At 48.6% G+C, this 22,160-nt stretch overlaps 1 protein-coding gene across 1 annotated transcript in view; it reads left to right on the top strand.

Moving 5' to 3' along the window:
* The window catches only part of CLPB (ClpB homolog, mitochondrial AAA ATPase chaperonin), a 74,205-nt gene that overhangs the window by 27,891 nt on the left and 24,154 nt on the right, over nt 1–22,160 (top strand). Inside the window, exons 5-6 of the mRNA XM_030959143.1 lie at nt 3,765–3,893; nt 17,884–17,981. Of these exons, the coding sequence (XP_030815003.1) occupies nt 3,765–3,893; nt 17,884–17,981 (227 nt within the window). The remainder of the gene's footprint in view (nt 1–3,764; nt 3,894–17,883; nt 17,982–22,160) is intronic.

Here is a 22,160-nt window from a genome sequence, read left to right as displayed (position 1 = left end):
ATTGAAATAAAGCTGAATGATGCAAGTGGTTGCAGTGACTGCTCTTGGGTTTGGGCAGGCATCAGTATCAGCTCTCAGCCCTAGATGACTTTCCATGAAAACAAGGTCATTTTCTGTAGAGTCATGTTATCTCATTATGGATATTCTTGGCAGATCTCAGTTTCCATGCTCACCCCTTCATTATCCTCATCACTGGTTGATGCAGACTCAGAATCATAGAATCATGGGATGGTTTGGGTGGGAAGGGACCTTTAAAGCTCATCCAGTCCAACCCCCTGCCAAGGCATGGATACCTTCCACTAGGCCAGGTTTCTCAGACACCTGCTTTGTTTATTCAGACCTATTTAAATTTCCCAGACAGTTTCCAATTTTCATGACAATAAATGGTGGTAAAATTTTCTTGGTTTTATCATTATCAGGATATGTCTGGATTCTAGGTGCCCAGCTGTGCTTTGGAGCAGCCAGCTGCATGTTCAGAGATTCTGCTGTTCCTCATGCTGGCAGGAATGATAGTAGAACTCAACCTCCCTAAAATGTCCCTGTCTTTCATTCCCCATCCCAGAAGCCTTTTCTCTATCCAGGCACTGTGCTGGCCTGCCAACCTCACCTCTGAGCTGGCAGACCATGGGATGTTTCCCAGACATTCCCCTTGCCCTGCCAGAGCCCAGCCAGCCACTGGGACTTGCATTCCCAGATACACCTGCATCCACAGTGGCTGCTTTTGTGTGCTCTGACTTGTTTGGAAGTTAAACCTTGTTCCTGCTGCTCTGGGTGGAAAATGGGAGGAAGTCACACAGTTTGTCCAGAGCCTCAGTCTGTACAGCATGGTTTACAGAGCCTGAGTCATAGAGTCATAGAAGAGAATCATGGAATTATTTTGGCTGGAAAAGCCCTTCCAGACCATAGAGTCCAGCCATATTCCCAGCACTGCTGAGGCCACCACTGAACCGTGTCTGCAAGTGCCACATCCACACGACTTTTAAAGCCCTCCATGGATGGGCAGATGGTGCCAGGGCTTAACAAGTCTTTCCATGAAGAAATTTTTCCCAATATTCATCCTGAATCTCCCCTGACACACCTTGAGGACATTTCCTCCTGTCCTGTCCCTTGTTCCTTGGGAGCAGAGCCTGATCCCCACCTGGCTCGACTCTCCTGTCAGGGAATTGTAGAGAGTGAGAAAGTCCCTCCTGAGCTTCCTTTTCTCCAGGCTGAGCCACTGCAGCTCCCCCAGCCACTCCTCACCAGACTTGTATTCCACACCATTCCACAGCTCCATTGCCCTTCTCTGGAGATGCTCCAGTGCCTCAATGTCCTTCTTGGAGTGAGGGATCCAGAGCTGAGCCCAGGTGTGGCCTCAGAGCACCCAGCACAGGGTCACTTCCCTGGTCAGGCAGCCACACCATGGATGCTGCTGAAGCGCAGGGACATTATCCACGGGCCTGTCTGTGCGTTTGGCTCGGTGCTAAGCTCTGTGAAAGCCTAATGAAGGTGTAATATTTGAACCTTTCATAAAGCACAGGTTGAGTTAAGAAGATGGAGCAGTGAGGCGACAGCTTTGACAGGGCATTATTCTGTATTTTTAAAAGCTCCCTGCTCTCATCCCTCACTGTGACCCACCCGTGCAGCAGACCTACTTCTTGATGGGAGAGAGAGTATACATAGATCATATCCCTATAGCAGGGAATGTAAAATGTATGAAACTGCATTAAAAAATGAGCAATAGAATGCCAATACATAATGCATGTACATAGACTTTATTTAAGATAAAGTGTATCAACCAAGAAAGTTAATTGTTTTTGTCTGCATTCATCCCTCTCTAATGTTATATATTTTGGGGTGAAGAAAAGATAAGGCCACTCCATGAGAAGTTCCATTAATTCTTTGGTTGACATGTTTTATTAAAAAGAATAAATTCAGTTGTGTTTTTAAAAAGAGAGAGAGAAACTGCCTTTGTTTTTTTCTTTTTTTTTTAGACATTTACATATTTCGTGTATAAATATTTTTTCATAAAAACATCCAAATCGAGAGGGTGTGCTCCACAACCACTGCACAAAATATATTACAGACATTTATATGGATGGCAGGAAGGGAGACAGAGGGCTGAAAATTTCCAGGCACCCAGTGATGGATGGTGGACGAGGCTTCCCCTGACGCTTTATTGAGTTTCCGATGATTATCTTTCTCAGAGACATTTTTTACAGATGACGGCCGAGCTGTCACAACGGACCATGGGGGAAAAAAACCAACAATAATAACACTTTAATCTCTTTACTGCGCTGCTCCCTAGTATCTCAGATTCATCTTCCCTGACGCACGCAGTTCATTATCCTGCTCCTCCCTGGGTAGGAAATGACGACAAATAAATATACATACTCACCCTGTGTGCTTGGAGAAAGGACCCAGGGAAGGAAAGGAGCCAGGGCATTAATTGATCTTCCTGGAGGGACTGTGGTTCATTAGTGGAGATACTGGGCTTGGACAGCATCAGGTATTCATCACCGTGTTTCTCTCTTCGGAACTTTTCGAATCTCCTAGATATCTTTTGATGGCTCTTAGGAGGGACCGTGAAGAAGTCCCTGCAGCCCATCCATTTTCCAGCTCTGCTTGCTTTGCCATAGCACAGTATAAGGTGCTCAGAGCACTTGGGAGCTCTCCCTGCCCATGGATCTGGGTGTAATGAGTTTTGGGTACAGACCTTTTCACCAAGGAACTGGACACACCTCCAGGAGCAGAATTTGGTCCACCAGGTGGGTGGTGTTCATTTGAAGGGAAACAGCATATGCCAATTCCACCATCACTCATGCTCCATGGTGGGACTGGATATTTTTGGGGCTTCCTCTGGGCAGCCTGTGCCATTGTCTCACTACTCTCACAAGGAAGGATTTCTTCACAATATTCAATCTTACACTGCCCACTGTCAGTTTGAAGACATTCCTACTGGTCCTGTCACTGTCTGCCCCTGTAAAAAGTCTCTCTCTTATTTTTTTTGCTGATAACTAAAGCAAGGAGTTTAAAATCCAAGTTTTCTAAAGCCTGATCCTTAAACCAGCTACAGGAGAGCAGGGTTGCTGCAGACCCTTCCTTCAGAGCTAGCCCTGCTAAGATACATGGACTTATGTGCTGGAGACTCCCAAAATCAGGAATTTGCTTAAAGGTCAAGCAATAGTGGGGCAGCATTCATTCCTGACACAGCTTCCCTTCTGTTTGCTAAAAACATTATTTAGATTAGATATTGGGAAGAAATTCTGCCCTGTGAGGGTGCCAAGGCCCTGGCACAGGTTGCCCAGAGAAGCTGTGACTGCCCCATCCCTGGAAGTGTTCAGGAATAGGCTAGACAGAGCCTGGAGCAGCCTGGTCTTGTGGAAGGTGTCCCTGCCTATGGCAAGCGGGTAGAACCAGATGAGGTTTAAGGTTTGTTCCAAGTCAAGCCATCCTGTTACCCTACAATAAATGGCTGGGAAAAGACTGAGGCCTTTGGTCAGGTGCTCTCCACCCACCTCCTCCCCTGCCTGGGCACTGTGTAGGCAGTCACTGGGATACATGGAAGCCATGTTGTCCTTATCTCTACTGCTGCTCAATGGAGTGGGGACAATGGCCACCAGAAACACCCACTGGGGTCCTGGTAGTCGCAGAAAAGGTCACAAAGCCCTTAAGAAGCTTCTTGCCTGGTGAGGGGTGGTGGGTCCATGCTGCTGCTGCACATCCAGATGAGCAGTTCTGTAGTTATCTCAGCGAGCTGAGCTTTCACTCTTTGTCCCCTGCAGTCCTTGTCACCCGGGAGGATGACTTCAACAACCGTCTCAACGTCCGAGCCAACTTCAAGGGCTGCACAGCTCTGCACTACGCAGTTCTGGCTGATGACTACCTGACAGTCAAACTGCTGCTGGATGCAGGTGAGTTTTGTAGTTCCACCCAGCTCATGGGCCAGGAGCACTTCTGAGTCAGCCCACCCTACAAAACTGTCAGGCTCAGACACAGGCCACGCTCTGTCACTGTCACAGTTTGGTGTGATTTGCTGTTTGCTTTCATCTCTTTACTTTTTAGTTTCTGTGTTCCCGTTCATTTCCAGTGGTTTTTCTCCATGTGCTTTCATTGGCTCTTCTCACCTTAGTCACTGAGTTTTCCCTTTCCTCCTGCAGTTAAACATCCAGGGAATCATAGAATCCCGGTATGGTTTGGGTTGGAAGAAACCTCAAAAATCACCCAATTCTAACCCTCTGCCATGGGCAGGGACACCTTCCACTAGACCTGGTTTTGCCAAGCTGCATCCAACCTGGCCTAGAGCACTCCCAGGAATGGGGCAGTCACAACCTCTCTAGGCAACCTGTGCCAGGGCCTTGGCGCCCCTCACAGGGCAGAATTTCTTCCCAATATCTCATCTAACCCTGCCCTCTGTCAATGGGAAGCCACTTCCCCTTGTCCTGTCACTCCAGGCTCTTGGAGCCCTCTCCAGCTCCTTTGGAGCCTCATTAGGCACTGGCAGGTGCTCTAAGGTCTCCCTGGAGCCTTCCCTTCTCCAGGCTGAACACCCCCTACTCTCTCGGCCTGTCTCCAGAGAGCCCTTGGAGAGCTTCTGTGACCTCCTCTGTCCCTCACTTCAGCAGCTCCACACCCTTCTAATGTTGGGAGCCCCAGAGCTGGACTGGGTGCCCCCATGTGCCCCCCCTGGTCTCTGCTTAGTATTTTTTCATTTCCCACCTGCAGTATTCACTCAGACCATCTGTCATATCCCTCATGTCCCTTTGTGGAATAGAAGGGTCCCTGCTATAGCAGGAATGGATCTGCTCTGTAGCCAGGGCACAGGATAGGTGCTGGTACCCAGATGAAAGTGGGGGCACTCAAGTACTGTTGGCACTGGGACAATGTAGCTCTTGTGAGAATTGGTTGGAATTATGCAGTTACTGGTTCTCCTGGTTAAATCACAGGGCCCTTCTCCTCACAGAGTCTTCTCTTGTATGCTCACCTGGGCAACTTGTTCAGTGGTCAGCTGTCTTCATGGGGAAAAGGCTTTTCAGCACTAGTGGAGTAGAATGAGAAGATGCATTTAGCCAACAGAACAGGAATGTGCTGCCCTGGCAACAGTTTTTATATGTACCCTCCTGCTGTTCCTTCTGGGATGGTATTTGTGACTCTTGTGCTGTTCTCCAGAGCTGGCATCTGCTTAATGTGTACCTGTACATGCACAGTGTGCCAGACCACCAAGCTGGTCTATAGTTCTGCTTTTGTCCAGGTGTGATGTCCTTTGTCCCCAGCATTCCTTCTCCTCCAGCAATTTCAACAGCTCTCCTCCTGCAATGTCCCCAAGGTCACCTGGAGATGAGCCAGTCACAGCAATGCTGTCCCTGCCTCTGGTGTATGCTGCCAGCAGCCTCTGCCAGGTGGAACATAAAGAGGTCACCTGTCACAGTCTGGCCCTACCAGAGACAGGCTCACTAGGGTCTGGCTGGCCAGATGATGATTTTTGCAAAGATTTGAGGAATGCTGTAGTCTTTGTGGTGTGGGCATCTCAGAAGTTAATTCTAGGGAAGCACAAGTATGTAATGGTATGACACGGTCTCATAAGGCTCATTCTTTAAGAAAGCAGCTAAAAAGATAATAGGAAGTAGCATCTGTGATGGCTAAATGTCCCCAGATGGAATGAGGAAAATTAATTGTGGCAACATTGAACCTTGATACTCATCTGTATTATGTGCTTATTATCTTTCACAAATAGAAATATAAGAGTGAAAGGGTGAGATTCTGTAGCACTGAACTCCAGGTCAGAGTTTCCCTGGGAGCCTTACAGATACCAGAACCCCAGCTCCTGGCCATAAATTAACCCAAAGCCAAAGGAACCAATGAAAGAAATTCAATTGCAAAGGCAGGGCTCCTTGCAGGGAAGAGAGCTGAAAAAGCAGGAGCTGCTAAGGAAGCTGTGGGACTGTGTGGACATGGTGACTGGGAAGTCTTCAGACAAAAAGACTGCCCTCCCCAAGTGGGGTTCACTGCATTTTCTGACATAGGAGCCCCCCTTGGTGTTCACAGCATGTGTGGGCATTGCATGAACACAGAACCTGGCATGGTCCCAGAGCATATGACTGACTGCATGTCTGTTCCATGGGCCAACAGCACTTGCTCTGCAGTCACTTGGCCATGGGCACTGACAGTCAGAAGGTCTCCAACAAGACCTCTGGGATCCCACAGTTGTGGCAAGGATGCCTACAGGAGGAGCAGAGTGGAGCAGAGTGGAGTGGAACGGGCTTTACCTGCTTGAGCAATGGGTTGTGAATGCCCAGACCTGGAAGGGCTTTTTGGGAGAGTGCACGGGGCTCTGGAGCATTACAGAGAGTGGCAGTGGGGTGGAAGGGCTGGAAAAGTCCTTATCACAGCAGTATTGGGAGCAGATCTGTGCAGAGGGTCTGTACTGCAGGCTGGAGAGTGTTTGACATATGTCATGGTGTGAATCATAGAATCACAGAATGGTTTGGACTGACCACTTCCAACTCTCCCAGCCTGTCTCTGGAGCAGAGGGGCTCAGCCCCTCTCAGAGCACCTCTGTGGCCTCCTCTAGACTCACTCCAGCATTTCTACATCCTTCTGTTATTGAACCCCAGAGCTGGAGGCAGCACTGCAGGTGGGGTCTCAGTGGAGTGGGGCAGAGGGGCAGAATCACCTGGAATAGCATTTTCTACAAAGATACCTGCTTCTCATTTCTGCCTTGGAAAGCCTCCTTGCATGACACATATTATCAGTTGATTGAAAGTACCAGGGCAGCTCCTTGGTTACCCTAAGTACAGGTGAAAGATGGGTGTGAATAACTGAAGTTGGCACTAAAGATTTTTTCCATCCTGAATAAATCATTGTAAGGAGGAAGTCCACCTTATTTCTCCAGTTGTGCCCTGCTTAGCTCTCCAAGTACTCTTCCAATCCAGGCCTCACTTCACAGAGGCAACTGTTCTTTATGTTCCAGAGATACTTCTGTGTCTGTCCTGGAGCCACTGCCATCCCTGTGAATGGGCCTTTCTCTGCCTGGTGCCCACAGAGAGTTCTTTGTTGGTAGTAAAGTGTCTCAGCTTGAAAGAACTCCCTTGGATCTCCGGAAAAAAAAAAGCATTTAACAATCTGTGGGACTGTGTTTGTTTGGGTACAAATGGAAGGATTGTGTGAAATCAAAGTAAAAATTCAGAACTTAACCAGAAGATGTGATGCTCACTCATCACTGTTCCGTTCTTAGTCCAGCCCCACAGAAATCCTTCTGGATCCTGCTCAGGAGCCTCAGAGTTCATTGCCAAGCGGAAATCCTTGTCTTGTAGAGCATGTCCCAGTGCTCAGATCCTGGAGACAGTAACCCACCGGTGGGAATCTCCATTTGGCAATGGTTTGAAATTCCCATTGGAGCCCCTCCCAAGGTTGAGTTCACAGTGTTCCTCAGATTAATCCCTGTTCACTGTCCACAATACCTACTTACCCTTTGCAGTCATGGTTTAGGATGCAGATTTATGAAGATATTTGCTAAATGTAATAAACTTCACTTTTCTGTCAGGTGGACTCTGAGTTGCTGGGGTGACAGCAGACCCTTCCCTGCCCTTTCAGCAAGTTTTGGGTGCTGGAATTGGATTTCCTGATGGGTGCATGATAGGAGGATTTCAGGGCATTCACTGGAGGCATTCCCCTCCTCCCAAAGCAGGGGATCCCTGCCTCCTGGTCAGTGTAATCTGGGATGAATACATGGCCAAGGGTCTTCGTGTAGAGATCGAGCCCTGTTCAGCCCTTTGTGAGGGTAATGCCCCTGTGCTGCCATTCACATCGCACACAGGGTGGCTCCTGGTTGCTGACATGGAACAGGCTCCCTTGATCTCTCCCTACACCTGCCTTTTACTAACTCTCCATTTACTCTCCCTCTAACTTCTCTCGCTGGTGCTCTGCCCTCGGGCCAAAGCCATTAACTGCCCAGCCCCTCTCTGCTCCAGCCACTTCCCGACCCCCCTGTTGTTTTTAAGGGAAGCCCCCTGCACTTGCCCCTCACCCCACATCCCTGGCCTTTTGTGGCCCATTCAGTGACTCGCTTGACCCCTCCAGGACCTTATAGCCCTTTGGTCAGCATGTGTGTGCCCAGCAGACCGCAAGATGAAGTGGCAGCTCTGTTGTCCTTTCGGGCAGTTGGTGGTGACATTTCACAGTCCCCTGACCTGAGGCGACACCATAAATGTCGGTGTTTGGGGAAGGGGTGGGTGAGCGCTCGCATCCGCACAGTGCACCAGTTGCTACTGCAGGCACAATTGATTCCAGGGACTTTGTGTTTGGCTCAGAGCAAGGCAGGCAGGGTCACCAGCTTGCTGGTGACAGAAATCCCCTTGTTTTAGAGGGTGCTTTTATTATGTCAGTATTTAAGTGAAGTAGACAGTATTAAAAGGTGCAGTTTTCTGGCAGTAGCGTAACCCTGCCATGGAGCATAGCCAGCATCAACCTCCCTTCTACAAACAGTTCTGCTCCAGAATCTGTTGCTGAAATGCAGGGAGGCACTGATTCATGTGTCCAGAGTCATGGAGATTGTTCAAGGGCTGGAGCCCTTCTGCTCTGGAGACAGACTGGGAGAGCTGGGGTTGTTCACCTTGGAGAACAGAAGGCTCCAGGAAAACCTTAGAGCACCTGCCAGTGCCTAAAGAGGCTCTAAAATAGCTGGAGAGGGACTCTGGATAAGTGCATGGAGTCACAGGACAAGTCAGGGCTCCCCACTGATAGAGGGCAGCGTTAGATGGGATATTGGGAAGAAATTATTCCCTGTGAGGGTGGTGAGGCCCTGGCAAAGGTTGCCCAGAGCAGCTGTGGCTGCCCCATCCCTGGGACTGTTCCAGGCCATGTTGGATAGGTCTCGGAGCAACCAGGTCTTGTGGAAGGTGTCTCTGCCCATGATAGGGTGATAGGAATGAGGTGGGCTTTAAGGTCTGTTCAGCCCAAACAATCTTGTGATTCTGTGATTCAGAGCTAGGGACAGCACTGCTGCTGCTGCTCAGGGATTTGCCCTGCAGGTAAATGACCCTTCTCCCAGTATGAGAAACTGTTCTCTTTTCACAGTCTTGTACTGGGAAGAGTTGTCATAGCTGTGGTAACCTTTCAGTAAATTAAAGTTACACTAGACAGAGCACAGAAGAAGATGCTGCAGGAACTGTCTTAGGTTGGAGCTTACAAAATGCAAAATCAGAATATTGTGAGCACTTGCTTATGTATACCCCTGAGAAACCAGGCACAGGAAGAAGCGTAGAAGCAAGGTTCCCCTGGTGTGTAGCAGCTCAGCTGCCATTTTGCTAGGATCTCAAAATTAATTTCCAAGTGCTTTTCCAAGGTGTGTTTGGGACGTGTGTGTCTGTGTGTGTATGTCCATGTAGCAAGGGGTTGTCTGAACTGTCATCTGCTGACATGTGGAAGTGTTGTTTCTACACCCTTGTGTGGCAGTGTGCTACTCTGTTGCTGCACATAGGTGGGTGGGGGCTTGTATTTCCTACCCTTGCCTGAAAACAGAGCAGTTTCTTCCTTCAGAGATTGACCCATGCCAGTTCCTGCGACTTCCCCTCTCTCTATCCCCACTGCAGAAACCAACACCTGCCCTCCTGTCAAACCTGAGCAGGCTCCATATGTCCCCCATTCTCCCCAGTGCTCTCCTCACCCCTGACTGCCGTGCTTTCTATTTCCCATCTTCAGGAATCATCCCCTCTGCTCCCAGCCCCTCCTAGAGCCAGCACACAGGCTGACCAGGCTGTTACTGCATTGGAAATGCCTCCTGCAATAACATCTGCAGGGGGATCACATGATCACAAAATGGTTTGGGTTTTAAGGGACCTTAAAGGTCTTCTCATTCCACCCCACTGCCATGGGCAGGGACACCTTCCATTAATTTAGATTGCTCCAACCCCATCCAACCTGGCCTTGAACATTTCCAGGGATGGGGCAGCCACAGCTTCTCTGGGCAACCTGTGCCAGGGCCTCACCACCCTCACAGGGAAGAATTTCTTCCTAATACCCAATCTAACCCTGCCCTCTGTCAATGGGAAGCCATTCCCCCTTGTCCTGTCACTCCTTGCCCTTGTCCAAAAGTCCTCTTCAGCAGTCTTGGAGTCTCTCATCTCTAATTAGATGTGAAAGAGAGAGAGGAAGAAATGAACATACATTTGTGAAAACATTTTAGCTGAAGCTGCAATAACCTGGTCTGCTGAACTCGATTTGTTAGTAAATTTAGCCCAGTGCATTTGTCCATAATGTTGTGCACTCGTCTCCTCAGTGCAATGTAATTGCAGATCTTCTGAGTAGGGTGAGTGATGGGTAAACAGATTATGGAGCCAGCATTGCAAGGAATGGGCTTTGGACATCCGAAAGCAAAAGTGCTTATGGTATTCTCTGGAAAAATCAGGTTCTAATTAATTGGGTTTTTCTAACCCAATTAATTTCTTATTAACTACTACTTAATATATCTTGGAGTGTTTTCTGTTGCATCTCAGATTAAAAGGGTCCATTCTTCCAGAGGGAGAGTAAAGGATATCCCTAGAGAGTAGGCTCTCAGGTCCCCAGCAGCCACTTCCAGAGAGGAGAGAGCTTTGGTTTTAACACGTCCGGAGAAAGTAACATTGAGGTTTTGCTGCAGTCCGCAGTTACCACAGTAAAAAAGAGCTCAGGGCAGAACTCCTCCCTCTCTACAACTCCCTGAAAGGAGGGTGGAGTCAGGTGGGGGTCAGGCTCTTCTCCCAGGTAACAAGCAACAGGATTAGAGGAAACTGCCTCGAGTTATGCCAGGGGAGGTTTAGTTTGGATATGGGGAAAATTTCTTCCCCAAAAGGGTTGTTCAGGCTTGGCACAGGCTGCCCAGGGCAGTGGTGGAGTCCCCATCCATGGAGGGATTTAAAAGCCTTGTGGGTGTGGCACTTGGGGACATGGGTTAATGCTAAGGGAGTGATTGGACATGATGGTCTGGCAAGGCTTTTCTAACCCAGAAAATTCCATGAAACTATTCTATGACTCTATGACAGACTCTGTAAACCACACTGTGCAGAGTAAGGCTCTGCACAACCTGTGTGGTTTCCTCCCATTTTTCCTTTAGAGTGGCTGGGACAAGGTTTAGCTTACAAGCAGGTCAGAGCATATAAATGCAGCCACTGTGGTTGCAGCTGTCCCCAGGAATGCACGTCCCAGTGGCTGGCTGGGCCCTTTTTGATGAGTCACAGGCATGGTAGCTGTCCTGGGTGGTCTGTTGTGGAGGTTTGCTGCCCTGACCAGCTGTCATGCCAGAGTGCCTGACATCTCTCTCCCTCTCCATGCTCATATTTACAAGGGAATCGGATAAATTCCGTATTGATTCCTTCTGTTGCACTGTAAATTTTGCAAAAGATGATTAAATAGTGCAATAGCATCTGCGAGTGCCGAGGCTCAATATGTTCTGGGCCAGCGTATCGATCCTTCGTCTGACCGCAGCCAGTTCCACTCTCTGCCATGCCAGACCAGTAATTAAAATCCTATGAAACTGGGATTTAGAAACCAATCATATCCCAGCATTGAGGCATCCAGCATCCCACTGTGGTGAGAGCAATAAGAGTCCAAAGTGCCAGCACATTTCTGTCTGTGTTGAAGCACTAAGGAATAGTTTTCCCTTAGGACAGGGGAGTAAACAGATCCCTCTTGAAGTGTTTCCGGGGACAAACTCGACAGTGACAACATGTTTGGCATGATCTTAAGAGCCCTGCACACATGGGTATATGGAGAAAGGAGAAAGGGTGATGATATATAGGAAGAGTATGATTTTGTAGTTTTCTCTCTCTTACCTTACAAAACAAGAGTCACGTGGATTGTTTTCACACGCTTTGTTGTCAAGTAGGCATAGACCAAATTACACTCAGACTCCAATAAAGCAAAGTGAAAGGTGCAGGCATTTAAGACATTTATTCATTCTTGCCCTATTTCTTTATTGCAACTTTCCCATTTGCCATAGAATCAGAGAACAGTTTTGGATTGGAAGCGACCTTCAGGCTCATCTTTTTACAAACCCTCACCATGGACGGGACACCTCTCAATAGATCAGGTTGCTCCAAGTCCTGTCCAGCCTGGCCTTGATCTTTATCACTTATGGAAACTCACTGTCTCAGGCTGACTTCCAGCTTCTAATAAGGCTCCTAGCTTTCATTCCTAAAGAAAGGGCTTGTTTTAAATTCTTTTTTACCTGTGGGTTTTTTACATTTAATTTGCCAGAGCAAACACTTCATTGGATTTTCTTCATCTCCCCTGGGTTTGGAAGGATTATGGTGTGGTTTCTCCCTTTAGGAGAAGGTCCTAACTCTTCTTGTGATAAGGACTTTAATAAATATCATTGGTATCTTTGGTCTTTATATCCATGTTTCTGACAGTTACCTGCTGGTGGGCTGCTGCTTCCTTTCAAGCAGGATCCATGTTTTCCCCTTGTAGTACAAAGCTCCTTGGCCATGGATTCTTTGCTGGATTTTCTGGTGAGGAAGTTTGGCATTAACATGTGTCCCATTGCAGTGTGGTACTTAGTAGCTGAGGTTTGGAGAAAGCCTTTTGCTTTGTCCAAGGCCAAAATAAAGCTTACACCTTGTCTTGGAAGCTTTCTGACTGCCAGAGCTCTTAGTCTCTGGTTTCCACCAGTTTAACAATTTATTGGTGTTTTGCTCTTTATCCTTGCAGTCCCTGAGCTAGTTTTCTGTGTGTTGCAGTGCCCTTCAGTGTCTCAGAGAGGTGACCTTCATGCTGTATTTTCCCTGTTTGGTCAGGGTATTTCATTCTGTAGTAATCCTGTGTCCCTGGCTCATACAATTGCCTCTCTTACCTTCATTTTGTTTCCAGTCTTTAACAGCTGACCTCACCCCTCCACCAGTGGGGCTCAGTCCTTTCCTGCAGTCCAGTTTACATGCTGCTTCGACCAGTCTCCTCCTTTGCCTCTGTTCCAGCTTATGCATCCTGGTCCTGAGACTGTTGTTTCTGTTTCTGTCCAAGTACATAAAGATTTGTGTTCAGTCTGGTTCACAAGGTTTGGGAGCACTGGTTAAGCTGCACCTCCAAGAGGACCTCTCCTTGCTGGTTGCTACCTGTCCTTGTCAGCATCTGACCTTTATCTCAGAGCTCTGAGTATCTGCTTCTCCATGTAAACTCTACCCCAGAAATGTCTAATTCTTATTTAAGTCTATATCCTTCCTTCACAGAATCACATAATGATTTGGATTGGAAAGGACTTTAAGCTCATCCAGTTCCAACCCCCTGCCACGGGCAGGAACACTTTCCACTAGAAAAGGTTGCTCTAAGACCCATCCAATCTGGCTGGCCAAATTTAGGTTGGAAAGGCTTCTTGTGCTTTGAGTGTGAGGCCACTGGACCAAGGGAGCACAGATCTTGTTCCCTGAAGCTCTGTGAGGGCTGCTGCCAGCCCAGGGCTGGGCATTGGGCAGCACTTGATGTGGTGGAACTGGAGCTGGTGCAGCTGCAATGTGTGTGCCCAGGTGGGCAATAGGACCAAAGGGATCTTGGCTTGTGTCACCAATAATGTGGCCAGCAGGACCGGGACAGTGACTGATCCCTGTACCAAGCACTGGTGAGGTCGTACCTCAGATCTTGGGATCGGTTTTGTGCCCCTCATGGGAAAAAATGGAGGTTCAGGTGGGACCTTCTCACTCTCTACTACTACTCAAAAGGAGGTTGTAGCCAGATTCTCACAGGCAACAAGTGACAGGACAAGAAGAAACGGCCTCAAGTTGCACCAGGGGAAGTTTAGGTTGAATATTAGAGTAAATTTCTTCCCTGAAAGTGTTGTCCAGCCCTGGCACAGGCTGCCCAGGGCAGTGGTGGAGTCCCCATCCCTGGAGGGACTTAACAGATGTGTAGATGTAGCACATGGGGACATCCTGGTCTAGGGCGATGGCCACTCAGTGTGTCCACTTCCAGCACCCTCAGCACCAACCACCATGGCTTTGGTACTTCCAGGCTCCTCTTCCTGGGATTTTGTTTTGTTCAACAGAAAAAAATAGTTGATTTCCCGCTCACTTCTGGGATATGGATCCAGCAGAGTCCCAAATCCCAGAAGTCTGCAGGGAAAGGGATGCTCCCCAAGTCCCATCAGTGTGCTAGAGCACAGGATGGGTCCAAGGCAGTGACCTAGGCAGAATGGGTGCTCAGAGCCTGGTGAAAGATGTTGAGGTACTCCTGGGTGCAGTGCCATGAGGAGCAGAGAGAAGTGCCCTCAAGGTTCACTCTTGCTGCCTCTACCCAGACCTTGCCTGTACCTGTCCTGCCCAGGGGCCAAGTGTGCTCAGACCCTCCACTCAGGACAAACTCAGTGCTAGGGTTCTATATTGGAAAGAATAGCTTTATGCTAGAGAAAATAGCTTTATACTGGAGAGAATGGCTTTGTACTGATTCAGTGGCTTTATACTGGGGAGAATGGCATCCCTATTCATGGCAGGAGGGTTGGAAATAAGTGGTCTTTATGGTCCCTTTGGACACAAACCTGTCAGCAATTTTGTGATTGTATGAATGTTTTTATAGTGGGGAAAATGACTTCAGACTTCTCCCCAGTTTTATACTGGGGAGAGTGGCTTCATGCAGGGGCTGTATTGTGTAGGTGGGGATTTGTATCTTCTCCGAGATAACAAGTTATAGCTAGGACAAGAGGAAATGGCCTCAAGTTGTGCCAGGGGAGTTTTACGTTGGATATGGGGAAAATTCCTTCCCTTGAAGGGCTGTCCAGCCCTGGCACAGGCTGCCCAAAGCAGTGGTGGAGTCCCCATACCTGAAAGGGATGGCCATGTAGTTGTGGCACTTGGGGACGTGGGTTAGTGGTGGCCCTGGCCATGCTGGGGGAATGGTTGGACTCAGTGGTCCAGAGGACTCAGAGGACTTTTCATACCTAAAATGTTCTGTGATTCTGTCCTTGTTGAATGGCTTTATAGTGGGAGAATGGCTTTCCCTGACTTTGGTGACTGAAGCAGTGCAGTCTTCTGTGCCAGAGACTTGTGCAAGCACTCAGTTTCCACCTCCACCATATTGTACCTTTGGACACCAAAGAAGGAAGATAGGAGACATTGAACATTTTGGCATCTTGTCTTTCCATAACACAGGTCACCACAGGCCGCTGCTGCTGCCCAGCTCATTTGCAGGCAGGACCTCTGGAGTGACATCAGACAGGGACTGTGTCATGCCAGTTCTCTGTCCCCGCAGCACTGCTGGGAACAGCTCAGCACCCAAACACTCAGTTTGAGGTTGCCTGTGGGTATGCCCAGGAGCAGGAGGTTCCACACCATCTGGCTGGGCTGTGAAACAAGGTCCTCAAGAGTCCTTTCCTTGTCCCAGTACTCAGGGCTTTCTCAAGCTGTGATCTGTCCACTCTTCAGAGCAGTGTCATTCTCTGGTTGTCTGTATGAGGCTCCAATGCCACTGTGTGCCCTGTCCTGTCTGTTAGCAGTGTGAACCTTGTCTGGCTGCAGCAGGCTCAGATCTGCCAGTCTTCTGCCCTGACAGGATGGAGTGACAAGAGCAGGGTCTTGGGGCTGCCGAGGACACAGGGAGCATCACTGGGATGTTTCTCCAGGTTCTGTCTGTGCCCTTTGGCATTCTCCTTTTCCCCCTGCCATCTCTCCCTCCTCCTGCCATCCCCATCCCTATCCTGACAGCAGTGGAGGACCTAAGTACCAGTATCCGCTGCGTCGCCAGCTCTATTGACAGTTATCCAGAATCTGAAGGAATTCAAGACAAATTGTTAAGAGGATGGAGTTAATAAAATTTGAAAAATTGAGGCCTGTCACTCCACTAAACTTTTTTCGATCCCACTGACAGAAACATATTTCCCCAATGAGTGACCTTCTGCAGCTGCTGCAGCGCCACAATGCAGGGCGGGTGCAGGGAGAGAACCCCCACGCTATTTATCAAATATTATCAGCCGGGGCCTTCTAATATGAGCATGGAGGGTGGGAGGAGGCCACGGGCTCATACAGCCTGAGGTGCTGCCCAGGTGTCCATCTCCAGCTACAGACAGCGAGTGGGAGGTGACAAATTGCCTTCTATTAAGTTGTGGAAGGTTGACGTCCCCTTGGATACTGCTGCAGCCTGTGGCACAGGGTGGGAGAGGGCAGGAGAGGAGGTGGGGATGTGGAATGGGGTCATCCAGGGCACCGACAGACCAGTGGCTACTTTTACCTTCTATTAGCAAGCCAAGTGATACTGTTATTTATGGCAGCATAATATTTTATTGCTGCCGGTACTCGAGGTTGGAATCGACCAGTTATAGGAGTTGGGTTCTATCAATTATTGCAGCAATTAGTCAAGTCGTCAAAGCCATTAACAGGGGGATTAGGCCAATATTGGAGAGCCATTCTTGATAGATCCAGGGCAAAGCCAAACAAACCCTCCATCAGAAATGAAAGCACGCCTAGCCTCGAGTATGTCATCATTTGGAGAAGTCAGGAACATGCCCCCACTGGTCACTGACAGACCCAGGTGGGTTTTGGCAGAGGGGGGGGATCATGGGAGCACTGTCTCTTTAATGTATATGGAGGAGCCAGCCCCAGCAGTGTGTAATCTCACCTGTCTTGATCGTGGTCTTTATTTGTGAAGACAAGACTTGCCATAGAAATTAGTCCATGTCAAATGTTTATGGAGCACATTTTTCATTCTGTAAGCAAATATAGTTCCTTGATGCCAGTGCCTAGGAATGGCTAATCTCTGCGGCTCCGCTCCCACAGACTCCCCTTGCTTCATTCATCTGTTCTGATTGCTGCTTGCCCTTACTGAGCACTCCTGGTGCTTTACGCTGTCTCATGGCACAGAAGCAGCTTGGTCTGCCTCTGCCAAGGTACTTGTCTCACTCCCATGTTTCCAGCAGGGTCACAGAATGATTCAGGCTGGAAGGGACACCAGTGGAGTCATCTGGACCGACTCCCCTGCTCAGGCAGGAGCACATTGCACAGAATTGCAGTGGAAGGATTGGAATAGAAGATATACCTGCTGAGCACAGTTATGGAGGTCTTCCTCCACCAGATTGCTTTTCAAGGCTTGATAACTAGTGGGAGGGTCAGTTTCAGCACCAGTTTGGGGAGTTTGGGACCAATTTGAAAGTTCATTCTCATAAACTCTAGCAGTTAGGAGCTGCTGTGGGGTCATGGAGTGCACCAGTGTTAGTGACAAGTCTCTGCCTTAGAGACAGCTGCTGAGATACTGAGAGATGAATCCCGAGACCTTGTTTGCCCCTCTGGCTATTGCCATTACCCCTGTCTCCTGATATCACTGAGTTTCCCTCCGTATACTTCCCATCACTGCAACTGGACCAGTTTGACGTGGAATTCTCTTCTGTAATCCAGTGTATCTAGGAGGGAGAGCTCTCTCCATGTGTGTGTTTCTGTGGGGTGCCCATCCAACTCAGTCTAGCTCAGTCTTTGGTATTTGTTGATTTTGGGTTTTTTTTAATTAAACTGAAAGGAAGGGTGTGATTTTCCCCAGAACTGCTCCAAGGGCTCAGTGGAGCAGCTGGTCCACAGGTCACAGCCAGCTCCAGCTTCAGCTCCATCTTCAGCTCCAGCTGGCACAGGCAGCATATCCAATTGAAGCTGTAATGGTTCCACTTGGCTCCCACAGGACTGAGAGTGGGACTTTTGTGAGACTGTATTTCCTTCTGGTGACCATGTGCTCTCATCCCTGCACAGCAGCTCTTCACTGACAAGCCAGCTGTTAGCAGTGACAGTCCCTTTTCTTCCTCCCTGGAGATCCATGCTTGTAATCACTGCTTGTACATTCTCTCTTTCTGATCCAGACACCCTCCAGAGCAAAAGTTAGGAGGGGCCATAGAGAGGATGCGCTTCCTGCTCCTTCTTCCCCAAGACTGCACTCTGAGCTCCTGATCTTACTCATTTCTTGTGCTGTCAGGTGCCAACCCCCTGCAGAAGAATGAAATGGGACACACACCCCTGGATTACGCCCGTGAAGGGGAGGTCATGAACCTTCTGAGAGCATCAGAGGCAAAGGTGAGCGTGAGATTCTGGCCAGTTTGGGTTTCCTTTCCCACTACAAGAACGACTTTAAAGATGTCATGTGGATGTGGCACGTGAGGACATGGGTTACTGGTGGCCTTGGCAGTGCTGGGACTCGATGATCTGAAAGCTCTTTTCCAACCCAAATCATTCTATGATTATATGTTTTTAGGGTGCAAGTGATGGAAGGCCACCTTAGCACCCCTACAGCTCCATCCTTTTCCAAAAGAAGTGTGTAAAAATTAAGAATGTGATGCATAAGGAAAAACATCCTCTTCTGTAGTTTTTTAACTGTGGCTGTGCCCACCTCTTCCAAGTTACCATTTCTCACTCAGGAGTGACCTGCCCAGGATCAGTAATGCTGCTCTGTAACCCCTGGATGCAGTAAAATCCAGAGCCTGTTTTTACTGTATTTTCTGAAACTATCTGTCAAACAAGCAGGGCTGAGAATCCAGAGTCCAGCTATGGCCTGGGATCCAGGTGTTCGTGTGCACCAATCTAAGGTAGAAGACACCCATTTCCGTGGTGGGATCTCATCCCTTCAGCCTCCATGTCTCATTTGCTTTAAAGAAGGAAAGGAAACACATTTGCCATCATGGTTCCAATAAAAATGCCAGGAATCAGTACATTTGTGGAGCAGTGGGCTACTAGACAATGAGGGGTCTTCAGCTAGATCTCAGGGATTTAAAATTCCTGGGCAGAGGCCTTGTTCAGCAAATTATCAATGGATAGGAGAGGCCATCACAGCAGTGGCAAGTGATGCCTCATCCCTGGAAGTGTTCAAGGCCAGATTGGATGGGGTTTGGAGCAACCTGGTCTAGAGGAAGGTGTCTCTGACCATGGGAGGGGTTGGAACTGAGTGAGTTTAAGGATCACTTCCAACCCAAACCCTTCTGTGGTGCCTTGTGAGCATCATCTCTCCAAGCAGCACGGATCAGCTAGGGCAGGGGTCTCCCAGACAAGGGGCATTCCCTTGTCACCAGACCACAAGAGCAGGAGCTGAGCCACAAGGGGACCAGGTTTGTTCCTGGCTGCAAAGTTCCTCTGACATTGTGTACCTCAGTGTTTGTTCTATGGGTTTGGCATTTAAACTTGCATGCTATAAACCTGAGGCTAACAACTTACCACAAGTGGAGGATGAAGGTAATTAAAACTGTGTCAATTACTGCACTGAGGAGGTATTTCCATGAAATAAACCTGCCAGGTGTCAACTGCTGCACTGTCTGTGCTCTCCTCTTAAAGTCAGCGCTCAGGCAGGAGTTCAAAACCACATTCCCCAGTGCTAAATAAACCTCTGTCCTTAGTAGAGACAGAGTGATCTTTCCTCTGGGACTCTCCATACTCCTTCCTGGCAAAGGAAGTGCTGCCATGGCTGTCCTCTGTGGTCCTGATGGCTGCTTTTGTAGCCAGTGTGTGGTCACTTTGGCAGCTCTGAGAGCAGGTTTTCATAAAATCATGAAGGAAGGAACCTTAAAGCTCATCTCATTCCGCTCCACTGCCATGGGTAGGGATACCTTCACTAGACTTGGTTGCTCCAAGCCCCATCCAACCTGGCCTTGAACACTCCCAGGCATGGAACAGCCACGGCTTCTATAGGCAACCTGTGTCAGGGCCTCATCGCCCTCATAGGGAAGAATTTCTTCCCAATATCCCATCTAATCCTGCCCTCTGTCTTCCAGGGGGAAGCCATTCCCCCTTGTCCTATCCCTCCACACCCTTATTCAGTCACTCTCCAACTCTCTTGGGGCCCTTTAGGCCCTGGCAGGGGCTCTAAAGTCTCCCTGGAGCCTGCCCTTCTCTGTGTATACATTCCTAGCTCTCAGCCTGTCTCCAGAGCAGAGGCGATCCAGTCCTTGGAGTACCTCCATGTTCATCAGCTTCATTATCCATTATCCCTCCCAAGCATGGTTGCATTTATGAAAAAACACTCCAAGGGAAGAGGTTCATGAGCACAGCACCAGCAGAACCAAACCTTAGCATAAAACTGGCAAAGAGTGACAGTGTCTTTCACCTTATAGGAAAAAGAATTTGAAATACTAAAGGAAAACAGGATATAAACTGATCAGCCCAGACGATGTCAGGGACATGTGCTAAGCTCATGTGATAGCTTTGTGGAGGTCTAGAGAGGGGTTTTTCCATAGGAAGGGCCAAACAAATCCTGAGGTAATTCTTGTGGGTTTAAAGAAAGGTTAAAATGAACTTTCACTGCTTCAAACTCCACATGGAAGGTTGTGGCCAGATTAACCAACAGCCAGCTTTCAAATAACCAAAAGAGACCTTTTTCTCATGAAATGTGCTTAAATCAGCAACCTTAGGATGCTCAGGAAGGAAAAAGAAGAATGTCAGTCACAGCTGGAGGCTTGTTTTCTTGGAAAGGCCTATCAAAGGGGATGGCTGGGATTAAGTGGACGCCAGCTTCTGGTCAGGAGGTCTCACACTGCTGCTTTCAGAAGGGAAAATGCAACTGTATGCTCTTCCTAGCTGAAATATTCCTTAAAAATCCTTCATCAGACACTGATGAAGACAGGGGAGGTCACCAGATGGGTCTGATAGGGTGCAAAGAGGAGCTGAATGGCAAAGCCAGACTTGCAAGAGCCAAGCTCAGTCCAGGCACTGCTATCCCTCCAGGAACAGAGGAAAGATACCAGTTTCAAATGCTTTCCCTCCCTTTCAGTCATAGATACAGAAGTGCTTATTTTAATTTCTTCAGAGTGTTTAACACTGGGAACCAACTCAAGAGTCCTCACCACCAGGCAAGTGTGGTCTAAGCTCAGGAAAAGCACACACAGAGTTCTGGTTTGGTTTTTTTAAGAAGAATAAAGGAAATCAAAATAAATTAAAAAAACATATGAAAACTCCTTGTTATTCTGTCACAAGGATATGTAAATAAAATCTATGGGATATGTCCATCCCGTAATAGTTCTGCCTATTCATTCTCTAGCAGTGATTAAAATGAGCAATAAATTCTCAAAGACTCTCAGTGGAATGTGGCTGCTGGGGAGGATGAAACCCCGAGAGCACCAGTTTCCCCCCAGCTGAATATTCATCACAGGCTGGCTTGGCAGTCTGCTGGTTTATATACAAGTACAATCATCTTCCTCAGGAACAGCTCCAGAGATATATTTCCTTTCTGTCCTTCAACTATTACTTAAGCATAAAAACCAAGGCAAGTTTCAAACTGTTCAGGGCAGGTTTCCTTATTGGTGCTGGGCTCAAGAGAGCATTTACCCAGCAGATAATTCTACCCCTCCTGCTCTTAAAGAGTTCAGTTATTTTATTCTCCACTTTTCTTCCTTAAAACAACATGTGCTGGCAGTCCAGAAGCCCCCTGTGTCCTGGGCTGATCCCACAGCATGGGTAGCAGGTGAGGTGGGGATTTTGCCCGTCTGCTCCACTCAGGTGAGACCCCACCTGCAGAGCTGCTTCCAGCCTTGGGACTCCCAACATCAGAAGGACGTGGAGCTGCTGGAGCAAATCCAGAGGAGGCCACGGAGATGTTCTGAGAGCTGGAGCCTCTCTGCTCTGGAGACAGATTGGGAGAACTGGGGATGTTCAGCCTGGAGAAGAGAAGGTTCCAGGGAGACCTTAGAGCCCCTGGCAGTGTCTAAAGAGGCTGCAAGAGAACTGTAGAGGGACTTTGGACAGGGACCTGGGGGGACAGTACAAGGGGGAGTGGTTTCACACTGCCAGAGGGCAGGGTTAGATGGGATATTGGGAAGAAATTCTTCCCTGTGAGAGTGGTGAGGCTCTTGACACAGATTGTGTCAAGAGAGCAGAGAAGCAGGGCTGCCCCAAGCCTGGAAGTGTTCAAGGCCAGGTTGGATGGGGCTTGGAGCAACCAGGTCTAGTGGAAGGTGTCCCTACCAGTGGCAAAGTGGTTGGAATGGGATGGTCTATAAGGTTTCTTAAGATCGCCCTTCTGTGACTCCATGGCTGCCATGCCCATCCCAGTGACAGGCAGACAGCTGTTATCACCTGCCAAAGCACAGACCGAGTCTTCTCTTTTTAATAGTTAAGATTTCTGATGCTTTTGGCCTTGCATCAGGAGAACTTCTTAACCCAGTTGAGTGCAGAAGTCTGGTTGCCTCCAACATAAGAGCAGAGCAGTGCTCCCTGCATGGCTCTCCAAGCAGGTAGCACCACTGTGCTCCACTTAAGTGCTGATCCTGAGCC

Source organism: Camarhynchus parvulus, chromosome 1, assembly GCF_901933205.1.
Source record: "Camarhynchus parvulus chromosome 1, STF_HiC, whole genome shotgun sequence".
Lineage (NCBI taxonomy): Eukaryota > Metazoa > Chordata > Aves > Passeriformes > Thraupidae > Camarhynchus > Camarhynchus parvulus.
This window is presented reverse-complemented; position numbering and strand designations above follow the sequence as displayed.